General features: G+C 47.6%; 2 protein-coding genes across 9 annotated transcripts in view; one reads left to right on the top strand and one right to left on the bottom strand.

Moving 5' to 3' along the window:
- srpk2 (SRSF protein kinase 2) overlaps positions 1 to 11,246 on the top strand; it is a 30,372-nt gene extending 19,126 nt beyond the window's left edge. For 3 of the 8 annotated variants that reach the window (XM_049723622.1, XM_049723620.2, XM_049723624.2), the window contains 14 exons: positions 3,445 to 3,596; positions 3,802 to 3,910; positions 4,544 to 4,631; positions 4,720 to 4,807; positions 4,892 to 4,998; positions 5,057 to 5,222; positions 5,610 to 5,650; positions 5,782 to 6,127; positions 6,482 to 7,237; positions 7,337 to 7,437; positions 7,734 to 7,841; positions 7,910 to 7,979; positions 9,093 to 9,185; positions 9,858 to 11,246. In XM_049723622.1, the coding sequence (XP_049579579.1) occupies positions 3,445 to 3,596; positions 3,802 to 3,910; positions 4,544 to 4,631; positions 4,720 to 4,807; positions 4,892 to 4,998; positions 5,057 to 5,222; positions 5,610 to 5,650; positions 5,782 to 6,127; positions 6,482 to 7,237; positions 7,337 to 7,437; positions 7,734 to 7,841; positions 7,910 to 7,979; positions 9,093 to 9,185; positions 9,858 to 10,042 (2,410 nt within the window). In that variant the 3' untranslated portion in view covers positions 10,043 to 11,246. Of the gene's footprint in view, positions 1 to 3,444; positions 3,597 to 3,801; positions 3,911 to 4,543; positions 4,632 to 4,719; positions 4,808 to 4,891; positions 4,999 to 5,056; positions 5,223 to 5,609; positions 5,651 to 5,781; positions 6,128 to 6,481; positions 7,238 to 7,336; positions 7,438 to 7,733; positions 7,842 to 7,909; positions 7,980 to 8,800; positions 8,894 to 9,092; positions 9,186 to 9,857 lie in introns of all 8 variants that reach the window. The other 5 variants (XM_049723623.2, XM_049723625.2, XM_049723626.2 and 2 more) reach the window with 3 other exon arrangements.
- Positions 11,098 to 14,155, bottom strand: adck2 (aarF domain containing kinase 2). Its single transcript, XM_049723640.2, has 8 exons — positions 12,985 to 14,155; positions 12,672 to 12,818; positions 12,479 to 12,607; positions 12,311 to 12,406; positions 11,979 to 12,248; positions 11,786 to 11,914; positions 11,673 to 11,726; positions 11,098 to 11,589 (listed from the first exon to the last, which is right to left on the bottom strand). Exons 1-8 carry the CDS (start codon positions 13,837 to 13,839, stop codon positions 11,449 to 11,451), a joined length of 1,821 nt encoding a protein of 606 aa, XP_049579597.1. The 5' UTR covers positions 13,840 to 14,155; the 3' UTR covers positions 11,098 to 11,448.
- Between the last annotated feature and the right edge of the window lie 47 nt (positions 14,156 to 14,202).

The following is a 14,202-nucleotide window of genomic DNA, read 5'->3' as shown; positions in this document are numbered from 1 at the left end:
GCTGAGGAAAGGGAATAAATGTGTGAGAGGATAACTAGATAGATAGCCTTTAGGGAAAGAGATGATAATGGCGCCAAAAGGAAGAGTGAGGCGAGAGGGAAAGGCAGAGGAAGATGAGGGTGAAACACGTTAAGATGGCGGGTGACGACGGAGGCGAGTCTCTGCAGACTCGGGTGACGTCGGGTCACTGCTGCATCCAGGCGGTGGAATGTTAATGACCTCATCTCTGGTGTGTGTGTGCTGTTGCATAATACGGAATGTGTAAAAAAAATTGTATTGAGCTGAGTTTGCTCATGTTGCTCATGCCCATAAATTACACTAAAATGCATAAAAAAATAAAAAATAAAGCATAAAATCAAATGAATAAAAAAAGATACATATAATTTAATTAAATTAAATTTGAAATAAAATACAGTTTAATTGATATACAGTAGTATTTAAATGCAATTGAATTCAATTACATTTAATTAAGCTGAAAGTCATGCACACACACACACACACACACACACTTGAGTGTGTATCGGGCTGAGTCACAGTCTACCGGACAACAGTGTTGATGTTGTGTCTGCAAACAGTCTTTCAACTGAAAACACACACACTCATTGTATTCCCATTTCACTTCTTAGAACCTCCACCGGGGAGAATTTAATTAAAACATTTTTTTTTTATTATTCAAGCCTTGAAATGAAAAGTTAGTCGTTGCTGTGACTGTCATGAAAAGCCCCCCACGGGCAGCCTATTCCCGATGAACCGGTTTGTCTGATTACACAATTTGACTAGCGGCAGTCATTTTTTTGCATACGCCACCCGCTCTTGCATGCCCCTCACTCAATGATTCCATTGTGCGTTTTCAGCACCTCTGTCGAGTTAAAAGTCGGTCGATGCGTCACTCCGCGTGTGGTCTTGTATTTATCGGAGGCCCGCGGGCAGAAGTTGAGCGTCGTTCGATTGACAAATAGACATCGAGTTCATGACCTGGAAAAAAATCGTGAGAAAAAAAATCCCAGTTTTAGGTGGGAGGTGTAAAAAGGACTGATGCGTCTTTCGGCAGATTCAAAATAATGTCGAGACCTGCAGGCGGGTGCATCAAAAATGGATGCGGAGAGGTTACATCCTGAAAATCGTGTCAGGTCTCAGGTGGGGACTCAGACAAATGAGTCAGCTGGCCCGCCGACACAGGCCGAGATGGAGGCGAAAAACGGTAAATCAATGGGAGACCTCTGGAATGTTTGGCAGACCTGAAGGACACCGGCGCCGTGAATCCCACGCTTTAAGAGCCAGCATAATGGCGACCATCATCGTTACTAAGGAAAAATCCCTCTGTTACCAAGGTGATAACTAGACGTGTTCGTTCCGGGGGTGAGTCATCACGTTTGAATCCTTCAGCCTAACAACATATAGGACCTGATTAATTGAGAGCTCCAAAATGGCTGAAAGCAACTCCAAATGTTTTTTATTTTCCTTCACAGGACAAAAACTTGTCAGTCAAGATGCTAACGCATTCTCGCAAGTTTGCCGTGTTTGCGTTTGAAAGGAGCGTTTGTTTAGAGGGTAAATCTTGCAAGTTGTTGTGACATTTCCAGCCGTGCTCCGCCGAGTCAGCGCTTTTACAGCAGCCAAAAAGTGCCTAGACGCAAAACAAGCAGAGCGCTGTGCGATGCCATTCTAATGCGGCATGATTGGCAAAGAGTCCTTTGTGTCCGTTTCATGATTGTCACACCCCCGTCGCATTTGTCAAGTGCCAGGCATCCAATCAGCAGTCATTCACGACTTTACACAATCGCGAAGGCCCGATTGTAGCTGAGGTCATCGGGTCGTCGCGGGGTGTGAGCAGAATCGCTATTCTTCGTCTTCCTGCCGTCCCGTCATGAAAAATAACCTCATCTGTTATCTGCGCTCAAAACATTCCATCATGCTTGATCGTAACCTCGAGACAAACACGACAGTTTGACCTTGATAGATGGTTTGATTTCATTCCTGGATCATCAAAAAACATTTCTCCTTGGGCTTTTAAGACGTGGGTAAATATTTGAACGTCTGGAAGATTCGCTTTCAATCATCTTGTGGTCCTCACTCTCAGAAGGTCAATCACGATGATGGTTGAAACTGGAGCCAATCACGGTCGCTATGGCGACTGTGTACACATTTACACTGAAGGCCCAAATCGGTTCTTCTAATGTGAATGAGTCGCAATTAGGGCGACGGGAAGTACTTCGAGGGGGGGCGGGGCTAATCACAAGTGCCGAATGGCACTTTTGAAGATGTCTTATCTTTGACCTAAAATGCATCATGAGCTTCCCGGCTTCTGTTTTGCCTCCATACAAAAGATGAAATTTCCCGGCTCGCTAAGTTGCGGGTGTCGTGTTATCATCGGCCCCGATGATTAATTTCTTTCCGACAGTGCAACTCATTAGATGTCAAGTGACCTTATATCTTACAGTCGTCTTTCTTCATAGCTAATTCGGTCACCGCCTTTCCGTCGTCTCACAGGCTGCGGAAGTTATGAGGGGGCGGGAGGCGTGGCTGAGTTGTGATGCCCAAAAAATTAATAAATAAAAAAAGCACACGCCGTGTTATAGGTGTGATGTATAAACAGACGACGTGACTGCTTTGGTAACGACGCGACATCTTGTGGTGCAAGGACACAGCGGCTTGTAAAAAGATGGACAGTGAAATCTCAATGCCGAGTTATCTTCTGCCCTTCACGTCAGCTCCGGGAAAGCCGATGTGGTCGCTGTCACTTTTAACGCTTTGTGTCCCGGATTCCCCCAGGAACCACCCCCATAACCCAGCAGCCGCTGCAGTTGCCACGGCAACACACGGAGATCATGTGTCTAGGCTTGTGACCGCCGTTATAAGCAGCTCTCGCTTTGTGTTTTGATGCCGATGTTTTGTTTCTGATGATGATGATGAGGATGTACAGAAAATATCTGTCTTATTTAGCAATTTATTGCGTACATAATTTTTATCTTAATGTAAATTGGAGCCTTGAGCTTCGAATTTACATTAAAATGAATTGAAATGAAGGAAAATCACATTTTGTTATGTAAAAACATAAACATCTGCTTTTGTGTGTGAATTGGAGGGCCATAGCATCAACATTACAGTGCCTCAATTATTACTAAAAGAATTAAAGGAATGATGAGGTGAATATGTTTCCGTTGATGACTTCATGAAATAATCAGATGTGGCTTCCGCTCATCCAGTTGCAGAGACTCTAATGACATCATTTCCGGGGCTTTTCTTATGGTCGGGATTCCTGTTGAGCACCATCTGTCAGCTGCACACGATTTAAAAAAAAAAAAAGAAATGTACAGAAAATTGTCACAAGTTCTTATCCAAGTCTGAGTCACACTCGCATCTCCCGCATCCAGCTGTGAGTCAGAAAGACGGAACGACACTCGAGGCTAACACTTATATTGTCGCCTCGATTGTCGTCGGCAGGCCTGAGACGCAGCAGAAAGCCTCGGCGAGTGTCCCTTCTCCCCCGCCGCCCCCTCCGCCTCCCCCTGAGCCTGCGGGGCCCCCGGAGCCGGAGGAGGAGATCCTGGGCTCCGACGATGAGGAGCAGGAGGACCCGGCGGACTACTGCAAAGGTCAGGATGGAACACACAGTTGCTGGCTAGCTGTCTTTTGTAGCTAGCCAACGAGTTCTCTATTAAAAATTCACCAATATATATTAAATTAGTGTTTTTAATTGTTTTTCTGTCTCTATAAGTTGATTTAGTGTTCCATCAAATCCTACAAAATGTAACAATATCGTTTTCTGACCACCTCATCCCGATTTTTTTTGTCTTTCAGGAGGCTACCATCCGGTCAAGATCGGAGATTTATTCAACGGGAGGTACCATGTGATAAGGAAGCTGGGGTGGGGTCATTTCTCCACCGTCTGGCTGTGCTGGGACATCCAGTGAGTTCAACACACAACCTGCTGACAACATCTCCACAAAATCTGACGCACACACTGCAACGACACTAAAGCTCAGAACCGATCTTGGTTGGCAAGTGTCAGCTTTCAAACAAACAAACACGTATTTACTCACGCCGTCGGTGTTAATTACAGTAATGGAAGTCTTGCGAGCCGGCGTCGAGTTACTTGAAGAGTGCGAAGTGATCAGTCTTTATCGTCGATAAGTAACCGTCCCCACTTAGTCACCGTGTTTGTACAAGGCCTTCAAGCAAACAGTGTTAACATTATTTTTTCCATCCCCTAGGAAACAAAGTTTAGTAAATAGCACGATCCGGTTGCCATGACAACAATGATATCCGCAAGACAATATGAATGAACTATCAATGATATGAACACATTTAGCTTCTTTTCAGAGCTAAATTAGTTCTGTGCTTCCTCAAATTGATGTTTATCCACCAAATAAAACATTTCTGGATTTCTGCATCATTAGCTAATGAGTTCATGACGCATCGGCTTCTTCTCCGACGCGTTTGCCTACTTGGTGTCATTGCGGGAGTGTGATGAAGGTGATGAGGGACGTGTTTCATTTCTTTCTGAGCAATCCGATTGTTGTTGCGTCTTTTGTTTGTGTAGAGTAAAGAACTTTGTGGCTATGAAGGTGGTGAAGAGCGCCCAGCATTACACGGAGACGGCCTTGGATGAGATCAAGTTGCTGCGATGTGTGAGCAGCCCGTTCTTCCATTTTTTTTTTTATCTCGTTTTTTTTTCTTTTTTTGCCTTCTACTTACATTTCTCTTTTTATTTTCCAGGTGAGGGAGAGCGACCCCTCCGACCCCAACAAGGACATGGTGGTCCAGTTGATAGATGACTTCAAGATCTCTGGCGTCAACGGGATTCGTATCCTGTCCAAAATTGTGTTTGCATGTGTGTGTGTTGTGTTCTTTTGTCGGTGGCTACGCGTGTCTTTAACTCTCGATCCAGATGTGTGCATGGTGTTCGAAGTACTGGGTCACCACCTGCTCAAGTGGATCATCAAGTCCAACTACCAAGGCCTGCCACTGCCATGCGTCAAGAGCATCATCAAACAGGTGAGCACGCACGAAATATTTCATGAAGAAGCCGACAAATGGGATTTTTGTGGGGCAGGTCTTGCAAGGGCTGGACTACCTGCACACCAAATGTAAAATCATCCACACGGACATCAAGCCCGAGAACATCCTGATGTGCGTGGACGACACGTTTGTGAGGCGCATGGCCATGGAAGCCACCGAGTGGCAGAAAGCCGGAGCTCCGCCCCCTTCCGGGTCAGCGGGTAAGGACGCCGTGAAACGTGGTGAAGTCGAGAAATAATTGGGAGCGCAATATTTCTGATCCAGCCAGCATAGAGGAAGCTGTTTGTTTTATTGCTCACTGACTCCCCCTACAGTTGTGACGTGTACTTTACATTTACACTTCCGGCTGAATTCTGCTCTTGTTGCAGTAGACACATTTTAAATTTGGATCTTTCCTTTGCCAGCTGAGTATGGAATTTATAACACTTTTCAATTTCAAATCCAAAACAAATATTGTAACTTTGTGAATTGTGTGTCCGACAGCCCTTGGTAACGAACGACGTTACAAAGAGCCGCTTTTGCTTGCGTATGTTGTGACTCGCACTTTGAACGTATCTGATGGGTGTTTCTCCTTGTGTGTGTGCCAGTTAGCACAGCCCCCCAGCTCAAACCGGTGAGTACGACTGATGTGAGTATGACATGAGAGGCCACACACGCACACACACGTACACGTACGCACAATCGACACGCCTGTCTTGTGTTGTCAGATGACATTTCCGAGCGGCAGTCTAATTAACGGGTTTGCTGCTTTGCTCCCAGGTGGGCAAGATCTCCAAGAACAAGAAGAAGAAGCTGAAAAAGAAACAGAAGCGTCAAGCCGAGCTGCTGGAGAAGAGGATGCTGGAGATCGAAGCCCTGGAGAGGGAAGCCGAGAAGAGGGGGGAGCGAGCTAACGAGGAGGGCGACGAGGAAGAGGAAGAGGAGGAGGAGGAAGGGACGAACGAAGAGGAGCGGCCGAAAATTGAGCGACCCTCCACGCCCCGTCAACCGACGCCGCCGGGCCCCGGCATGGCCCTCGGAGAGAGCGATGACGACGACGATGAGGACGGGGAAGAGGAGGAGGAGGAAAGTAGTGAGAGGCCCACCAGGTTGACCAATCATACATGTGAGTGTCATGGACTCGTTGTTGGCACAGATGTTTTGTTTAGACAAAGACGACCCAAGTGAGAAAAGTATTTTCAGAAAAATCGATAATGGAGGTTTGGTTCAGAGGAAGTGGGAGTTTCAATGTCAGTAATTAATTCCACATCTACAGTTTCACTTTTAAAAAAATGTGTGCACTTGTGCAACAAGTATCTAATTTATTTAATTTTATTTTTTTATTTGTATTTATTTTTTATTTTATTTTTTCCTCTATACATATATATTTTTTATTTGGTTATAGGTCACATCACACATTTCCGTCACAGGCCTTCAAAGCTGCTGCTGGTTATGAATGCTGTTCCTTCCATGGTTTCAGGCGCAGCACACAACGAGGAGCCCGGTGAGGAGGAGGAAGAGGAAGAAGAGGAGGGAGAGGGACCCCGCATCAACGATGATGACCGTGACGAAGATGCAGAAGAGGAGGCCACGCCCGTGGCCGAGAAAGACGCTCCCATCCCTCCCGGTAATGGCGATTTTATCCAGAAGGAGGAAGAGGAGGAGCCGCCCAAAGGGCTGGAGATGAAGAAGGAGCTAGAGAGAGTCGACCAGGAGGAGAAAGAAAATGAACTCGAGGAGACAGAGAAGACAGACGAAGCCAAGGAAGAGGAGGAGGAGGAAGACGACGACGATGAGGACGACACCACCGCCGAGCTCCTCACAGACACGGGCTCGCCCGTCAAGACGCCCACCAACCAAACCCACGCGGCCAAAACCAACGGCCACATCCCGCCGCCGGCCTCGGAGGGGCCGGGCGCCCGGCTGCCCACCATGCCCGAGCCGCTCCTCTGCCCCTTGGTGGAGTCCGAGCTCAGCTACACCGACAGGGACCTGTCGCTCAGCTCCGGCTACGAGATGTTCAACGGCGAGGCGGGCGAGCCGGGGCTCACCAACGGCGAGGGCCAGCGCCCCAGGGCCGCCGTGGCGCTCTTTCCCGAGTTGCCTCTGGACCCGGAGCCCGCCAGTCCCCTGTGCGGGGGCACGGGTGACACCGGAGCGGGGAAGCTGCCCGGCAGCCCCGCAGCGGACCGCAGCCGCACCGTCTCATCGTCCAGCACGGGAGAAACGCCCAAAGGTAGCACATTGCTCTTAACAATGGGAACTAAAAAAAAAAAAAGAAATTTATCTGTTGCACTAAAAATATCAAACATGACACGACTACTGTTTTCGGCAGCTCGAGCCCGAGCCGCGGACCTCCTGATCAACCCACTTGACCCCCGCAACGCTGAATCCATCCGAGTGAAAATAGCTGACCTCGGAAATGCCTGCTGGGTGGTAAGACCCAAACGTCACTTGAGCACTCTGATGTGGATATGAAGATTTAATAGGAGTCTGTACAAAAACAAATTGATAATTAGCAACACAGTGACTACATTTGTTTTCAAATATTAGTTTTTTCAATTACTGATACTGATTGAAAATTAGCAACTCTGACTCTGCAGTTCATCGATATCAAAACTGCTTACGATTTGGAATAGCGGCTGTATGTGTGTACAGTACAGTGTCAGCCGTGTGAATAATTCATGGCAAACATCATCGTATATTAAAATCCATCCACTCGCGCATCGCAGCACAAGCACTTTACCGAGGACATCCAGACCCGACAGTACCGCTCCATCGAAGTGCTGATAGGGGCCGGTTACAGCACTCCCGCCGACATCTGGAGCACCGCCTGCATGGTAAACATGAAGCAGTCAATTAGACGCATGTGTACTGAGTAACAACAGCGCCCTCTTGTGTCTGGCAGGCGTTTGAACTAGCAACAGGGGACTACCTGTTTGAGCCCCATTCGGGCGAGGACTACTCAAGGGATGAGGGTGAGGATTGCCGCAGTGTTTTGAAAGCGCAGCTGCAAATTTTTTCAATTTGTGTGACCCACTTGAGTGCTTTGAAATGAAGACTCTCAAACTGGGGTACCATTGGAGCCCCAAAATTACAAAATGTCGCTCTCAACTGGCCGTTGACTCTCGGCCCGATGTTGGCGGTTCCACTGTGTTAAGTACAAAAGAAGATTCTTCGTAAATATGCAAATGAGTGGAAAGAAGCCCCGCCCCCTCTGGTCCCAGAACACCTCACTGTCCACTTGTCATCTGTACTCGACTGTGAATCCTGTCTTTCAATTCTGATGTCTTACCTTCACTCATTTTCACCCTCAACTTTTGAAGGAGTAACGGTAGACTTTTTTTTTTTTTTAAGCGGCTCACAATTGGGAATTTTACCGTATTTGTATTTTAACACGCGCACAACTTTAATCTTATTTATGACATCATCATTTTGACCTTTGAATTTGTACGTGATTTAAGAGTCTTCTATTTTAACCTGCACGATTTTTCATTCGCGATTGTCCTTTTGGGAAGTTTACGTAATCCTACGTAAAATTGCGCAATTTCGGGGGTCAATACAAAATCTGAAGGCAGATTAGATCGACATGGCAACACAGAGAGGCTGGAATCTGATTGGACGGCTCCCAAGTGGATTTCTTTGCTGAAATGCTGTTAGCTGCTAACAACTGGTTTCTCTCCTTTACTATGTGTGACTCTCTGCCTCTTTCCCGCCAATCATCCCCTGTATTTTACACCTGACCCCTCCCCTCCCTTCCCCACCCGACCCGACACACACATCCTTCTCTCCACCATAGACCACATAGCCCACATCATAGAACTACTGGGCTGTATCCCAAGGCACTTTGCCCTCTCCGGAAAATATTCCCGCGAGTTCTTCAACAGACGAGGTAGCGCTGGCCATAGAGCCAGCGGGATTGACACACGCGGACGTCAAAAGGCGGACACACACTCGCGCACACACGGAAGTCCAACGTGACCCATGTGGCGTGGTCCCAGGCAGAAGCGTGTGTCAGTCCCGTTTGTGTGTGTGTGTTTGCATGCTGTAATGGTGCCTGTTCCCTCTTTGTGGTGGTGGTGGGCATGCAGACCACATCGCTCTGATCTCGGAGCTCCTCGGGAAGGTCCCGCGCAAAGTGTACGCTGCCGGGAAGCACAGCAAAGAGTTTTTCTCCAAAAAAGGTAAACGGGGACCCCTGGGCTCACCGGGCGCAGGCGCGAAGGAGACTTCGATTGCACCTGTGGCACTCAACCAATCGGTCACACCTCCTTGCATGATTGTGTCAATGTCAATAGGCAATAGGGAGGGGAGGGGGGGGGGGGGGGGGGGGGGGGGGAGAAAAATCATGATCTCTTACTGGTTGTGCAGGTCTGCAGATCAATTAAGTTATTGGATTGTATCATGTCTAATAAAGCCTATTTTAATAGGCATTACATTTATAGTAAATTAGGTTGTGTTGGGTCGCCGGTGACACAGCAGACTTGTTGGAAGTAAGAGAACATGATTTTTTTTTTTTTTAATTGTAAATAAGTTTTATATGAAGGAGTCCTCGGGCCACATTGAAAAGAAAGATAATTTTGCTACAAGATTCCTGAAATAATTCATATTTAATAATGATAATAAAAATAAAAATAATTCTCAGTTTTTTAAAAGAAAAAGTATTTACAAAAATAATAAAAATAATATTTTTTTTTAATCTATTTAATTTTTTCCTTGAACAAATGAGCCTTTTTCCTTGTTAGCTTGAACTTTGGCTTTTGAGGCTTTTAGTTTTCTTTTCAGTGTGAGCCTTACTCCTTGGTCGTTTTCCAATTACAACGACTAACGGGGTGCACTTCCCCTTCCCCCCACAGGCGAGCTCCGGCACATCACCAAGCTGAAGCCGTGGTCTCTTTACGACGTCCTGGTGGAGAAGTACGGCTGGGCGCACGAGGACGCCGCCCACTTCACCCAATTCCTGCTGCCCATGCTGGAAATGGTGCCGGAGAAGCGGGCGTCAGCGGGCGAATGCCTCAACCATGCGTGGCTTAACTCGTAGCCATGCACGCAACCCCCCCTCCCCCTCCCTCCCCCCCATTGATGGTACCACGGCTACTGATTTGAAAGACGTACCCCGGCGAGCCCCTCCACGAAGTCCTTTACGGAATGTAAAGACGAGCGTACGGATAAAGAAAAAAACCTTGTGGTTGTCTTCCGAAGAAAGAACTTGTGGAAATGGACCTTATTTTGGACAAATACTGCCCAGAGCTGCTCCTGCCATGACCTTTGAACCCTTCAGTCGTAACGGGGACCTTCACTGGACGCTCTCGGCGGGGCCCCACATAGAGCTGAGTGGTCGCCAAACCTATAGGGGGCGCCACTGCAAAATAGAGTGAGGAATGACTAAAAAAAGAATACAAACAAAAAAACCATGCATGGTGAATGGATGCAAGTAATGGCGGTATGATTTTTGCTGATTATTCCCAAATTGGATGAAAAGGAAGGCGGGCGTGCTCTCTGGGAATCGTCGAGTGTTGCTGTGACCCCCTCCCCTCTTTACCCCAATGACAAAATGGACGTACGCAGCGGAGGTTGCACTTGTTGTCCTTCAGGAATCTGAACATTTTGTACATTTCAAAACAAAAAAAAAACACGAGACATGGGAACACATACACACAAATGCATACACACACATTCCAAATGAAAAAAACAGGCTGTGACCCCCCCCCTTCCTGCAATGACACACACACACACACACACACACACACGTACACACACGCGTGCGTCTCTCCCTTAATCATTCATCACAACTAGTCCAGTTGCCTATTTTTTGCAATAAAAAATATATAAGTAAATTGTGAGATATTTTTCAAAAAAAAAATAATTCATTAAAAAAAAAACAAAGATATAAATCCGCTTTTCTCTGGTTGTCGTAACCGTGAAAAAAACTCGTATTCTGAGGTGATTGTGTTTGTCTATTAGAGATTCTTTGCTGTTAATTAATATAACTATTATGAGTTTTTTAACACCTCTCCCTCATTAGCTGATCAGCGCTGCTCTGTCTGGGCTCTTTATGGTGATTTAACACACAGACACACACTCACACACACACAATTAAGTTTTTGCAATAAAGGTATGTAATTTTATTTTTATTGTTCCAAAAACCTCATTTCATTCACTTTCTCAGCCATGCTGACTGTTCTTCCCGATGACGTCTGTTGTCTGTGTTTTTCATTGACGGATTTAATAAAACGCTAAACGAATGGCTCTCGTCACCTCCATCGCGTGTCGTCTATTGAAACCAAAACGGCGTGCAGACTGCCTTTATTACGTACACCCAAATGCAACTTCATGGATATATTACAGTACATAGTGATGTAAACAGCTTGGCCCCTGCCCCACCAAAAACTCGAAAACGTTAAAAACTTCAATGAGGTATGTAAGCATGATTGAATATGTTTGTGTTTATACAAGGGAGGCACAGTTTTTGAGCAGCAGCGGTTTGGCCAACTCCAAGATGTCCAAATTGGGGTCCAAGGAGCGACCGAGTCCCTCGAGCACCATGATGGCGAACACGATGGACGCAAAGTTACTCTCCAGCTTCACCTGTGAGTACGCAAAACAAAATGGGTCATTTAAAAAAAGAAAACATTCATTGATTCCTTCACTGTGATGATCCCGTTCTTTACCTTGTGTTTGATGAGCAGGCCGAAGACTCTGGAGAGCAGGTCGGCCACTTGGATCTGGAACACACGGCAGGTTCAACCAAAAGTCGCTGAAAGTCACAAAAATGCCAACATACCTTTCCCAGGGAGAGGGTCTTGCTGAGGGCTACGTCCACCAGTTCCGCCATCTCCTTTTTGAAGCGCGGCACGTCTTTGCACTCGTTAGCGCGAGCGTGATGGAGGATCAGCTCTGCTACTCGCTCACCCTGGCGAGAAAGAAAGCACAAGGTGAGTGAGCTTGGCGGCTAAGCGGAGCGCCCGCTAGCTCACCTGGCGCCGCACCACGGCGGTGAAGACGGCCTTGAAGTTGTCCAGATCGCGGCCGCTAAGCTGAGCCACGATTCCGGCGTCCAGCAGCACCAGCTGGAAGGGACACGGCTCGGGTCGGACGCTCACCACCACCGTGTCCCATAGGTCGGTCAGGGTGGTCTTCCCGCTGTCTCCTCCGGGGATCTCGAAGGAGCCGGCGGCTGGTCCGCAACGCTGCACCAGGATGTTGCCGGGATGCAGATCGGCATGGACAAAGTTATCCACAAAAACCTGAAAGAGAAAAATCCAGTCGTTCAGCTACTTGTGTTAACCTCTCCCGAGTGATAGCTCACCATTTTTAGCAGAGTGTCAACTCCCATCCTGGCAATCTTCTGCTTCACCTCCTGAGGAGTCTCGGCGCTCAGGTACTCCGAGATGGGCTCGCTCTCCTGGATGACGGAAAAAAACAACTCGTGTAGGATTGATTGCCGCCAATCATTAGCTTGACCCTTTGTACTCACTTCAAATGTTTCCACCAGAATCGCTCTGGTGACAAAAGGCCTTAACGGAGTGGGGAACTTCACGTAATCTACGTTGCGGAAATTTTCACGAAAACGTTCAATGTTCTTGGCCTCGAAACGGAGGTCAATCTGGAAGATGGTGACAAAAATGTCACTTCCTGCCTAGCTGTGTGATAGCCAGGGTTCACAGTACCTGCTTGGTCATGAGCTTCTCAAACTCGTCGACTATCTCGCGCAGGCTGAGCCACTTGAGTCCGGGCAGGCAGTGCAGAAAGCAGCTAGCGGCCTTCATCAGCATCAGGTCCATCTCCACCTGCCGTCTCAGGCCGGGATGGAGCACCTACAGTGCAAAGCGTCATTTGGCTTAAAAAAGTTTTAGACAACACTCATTTTACAGTTTGTCTTCATATAATATTTGGTCACCTTTGGAACTACCAGATGGAAACATTCTGGATTTTACAGGCGACGTAAAAATGGGCCTTTGCCTTTTGCTACTTGTGACTCACCTTGATGGCCACGGGTATCAAGTGATCCTTCTGCGAGGCGTTGTGCTCATGCAGCACCTCTTCATCTTCCTCGCTTCCACCCTTCCAGAGTTTCCACAGAGAGCTCGGCACGCCACTCAAACCGGGAATCTCCCACGCTTCCAGAAGATCCTCCCTGTCCAGCTCATCCACCAGCATCTGGAAGTCCGGGTCCTCCACCTGGTCCTTGTTGGCCCAGCCGCGGTAAACCTGCGCTACGCAGCCCGAGCCCACCGGCTTCTTGCTCTCAAACACGAGCACGTTCTTCCAGTCCTCCCCGAAAGCTCTCTTTAGACATTGCTTGGTGTGGGCCCAGGAATGAGGATGCACCTTGACGTGGAGTCTGGAGAAGCGGTCGCAGAACTCCTGAGGGAAGATGTCCCGCCTGGTGCTGGCCCACTGTCCAAGTTTAATGAAAGCCGGGCCGGAGCTTTCGGTTACCCACAGCAGGGCGTCCAACCAGCACGAAGCCCAGCGAGCGGAGACCAGAACCAAAGGGGAGAGGAGCAAGATGGGAGAGAATTTCAGGAAGAGCACAATCGCACGCAGGCCCAGGCGGAGGAGAAAGACCAGTTTGTCCACTTGAAACTTGGCAAGAGATTTCCTGGTGGTGATTTGGGCTGGCAGAGAGGCTTGTTGGCATTGGGCTGAGGATGCACTGACTGTGCCCCAACACAGCAATGCAACCTTGGGGATGTTGGTCAGAGCGTGCATCCTCTTAACTCCAAATGACCTGGACGTCTGGAAGAATCTGGTTCGACCAAAAAGGCTTGCTCTTTGGAGGCTGGTCCTCAGGTTGAGAAGAACCGCTCTCGCCCCTAACAACGCCACTGCCATTGCACCGGGCGCTTGTGTCACTAATGTACGACTTTTAATATGTAACTAACATAATATGTAACAAACTAGAGAAAAAAATATTAACCATACCGCCGCTGTTATTTTAGTTAGCGCGAGGCTACCTACGTTTAACTATCGTTGACGTGCAAAAGAGCATTGACCTAGAAGAAAAACAAAACATAACTGCAGTTGTGCTGGTTTATTTATCCGCGTGTATCCGCAGTTTAAATACTACCAAATGTTAATAATATTTAATATTTGATAACGCCATCGCCACGACACTCAAACTCTACCAATGAATCAAAACAAATGCCGACGCTTGTACTTCCGGGTGTGACGTTGCATAATATCACGTGGTTTGCC

Source organism: Syngnathus scovelli, chromosome 6 (assembly GCF_024217435.2).
Source record: "Syngnathus scovelli strain Florida chromosome 6, RoL_Ssco_1.2, whole genome shotgun sequence".
In the NCBI taxonomy this organism is placed as follows: domain Eukaryota; kingdom Metazoa; phylum Chordata; class Actinopteri; order Syngnathiformes; family Syngnathidae; genus Syngnathus; species Syngnathus scovelli.
The sequence above is the reverse complement of the archived record's forward strand: the minus strand, read 5'-3'. Positions and strand labels throughout refer to the sequence as shown.

Bases quoted from the DNA above. Each gene is read 5' to 3' on its own strand.
- adck2 (XM_049723640.2), bottom strand. From the start codon at position 13,839: ATGGCAGTGGCGTTGTTAGGGGCGAGAGCGGTTCTTCTCAACCTGAGG. The intron at 12,608-12,671 runs GTACTGTGAACC...ACCATCTTCCAG, and splicing joins AGAAGCTCATGACCAAGCAG to ATTGACCTCCGTTTCGAGGC. The intron at 12,249-12,310 runs GTGAGCTATCAC...TTTCTCTTTCAG, and splicing joins TTGACACTCTGCTAAAAATG to GTTTTTGTGGATAACTTTGT.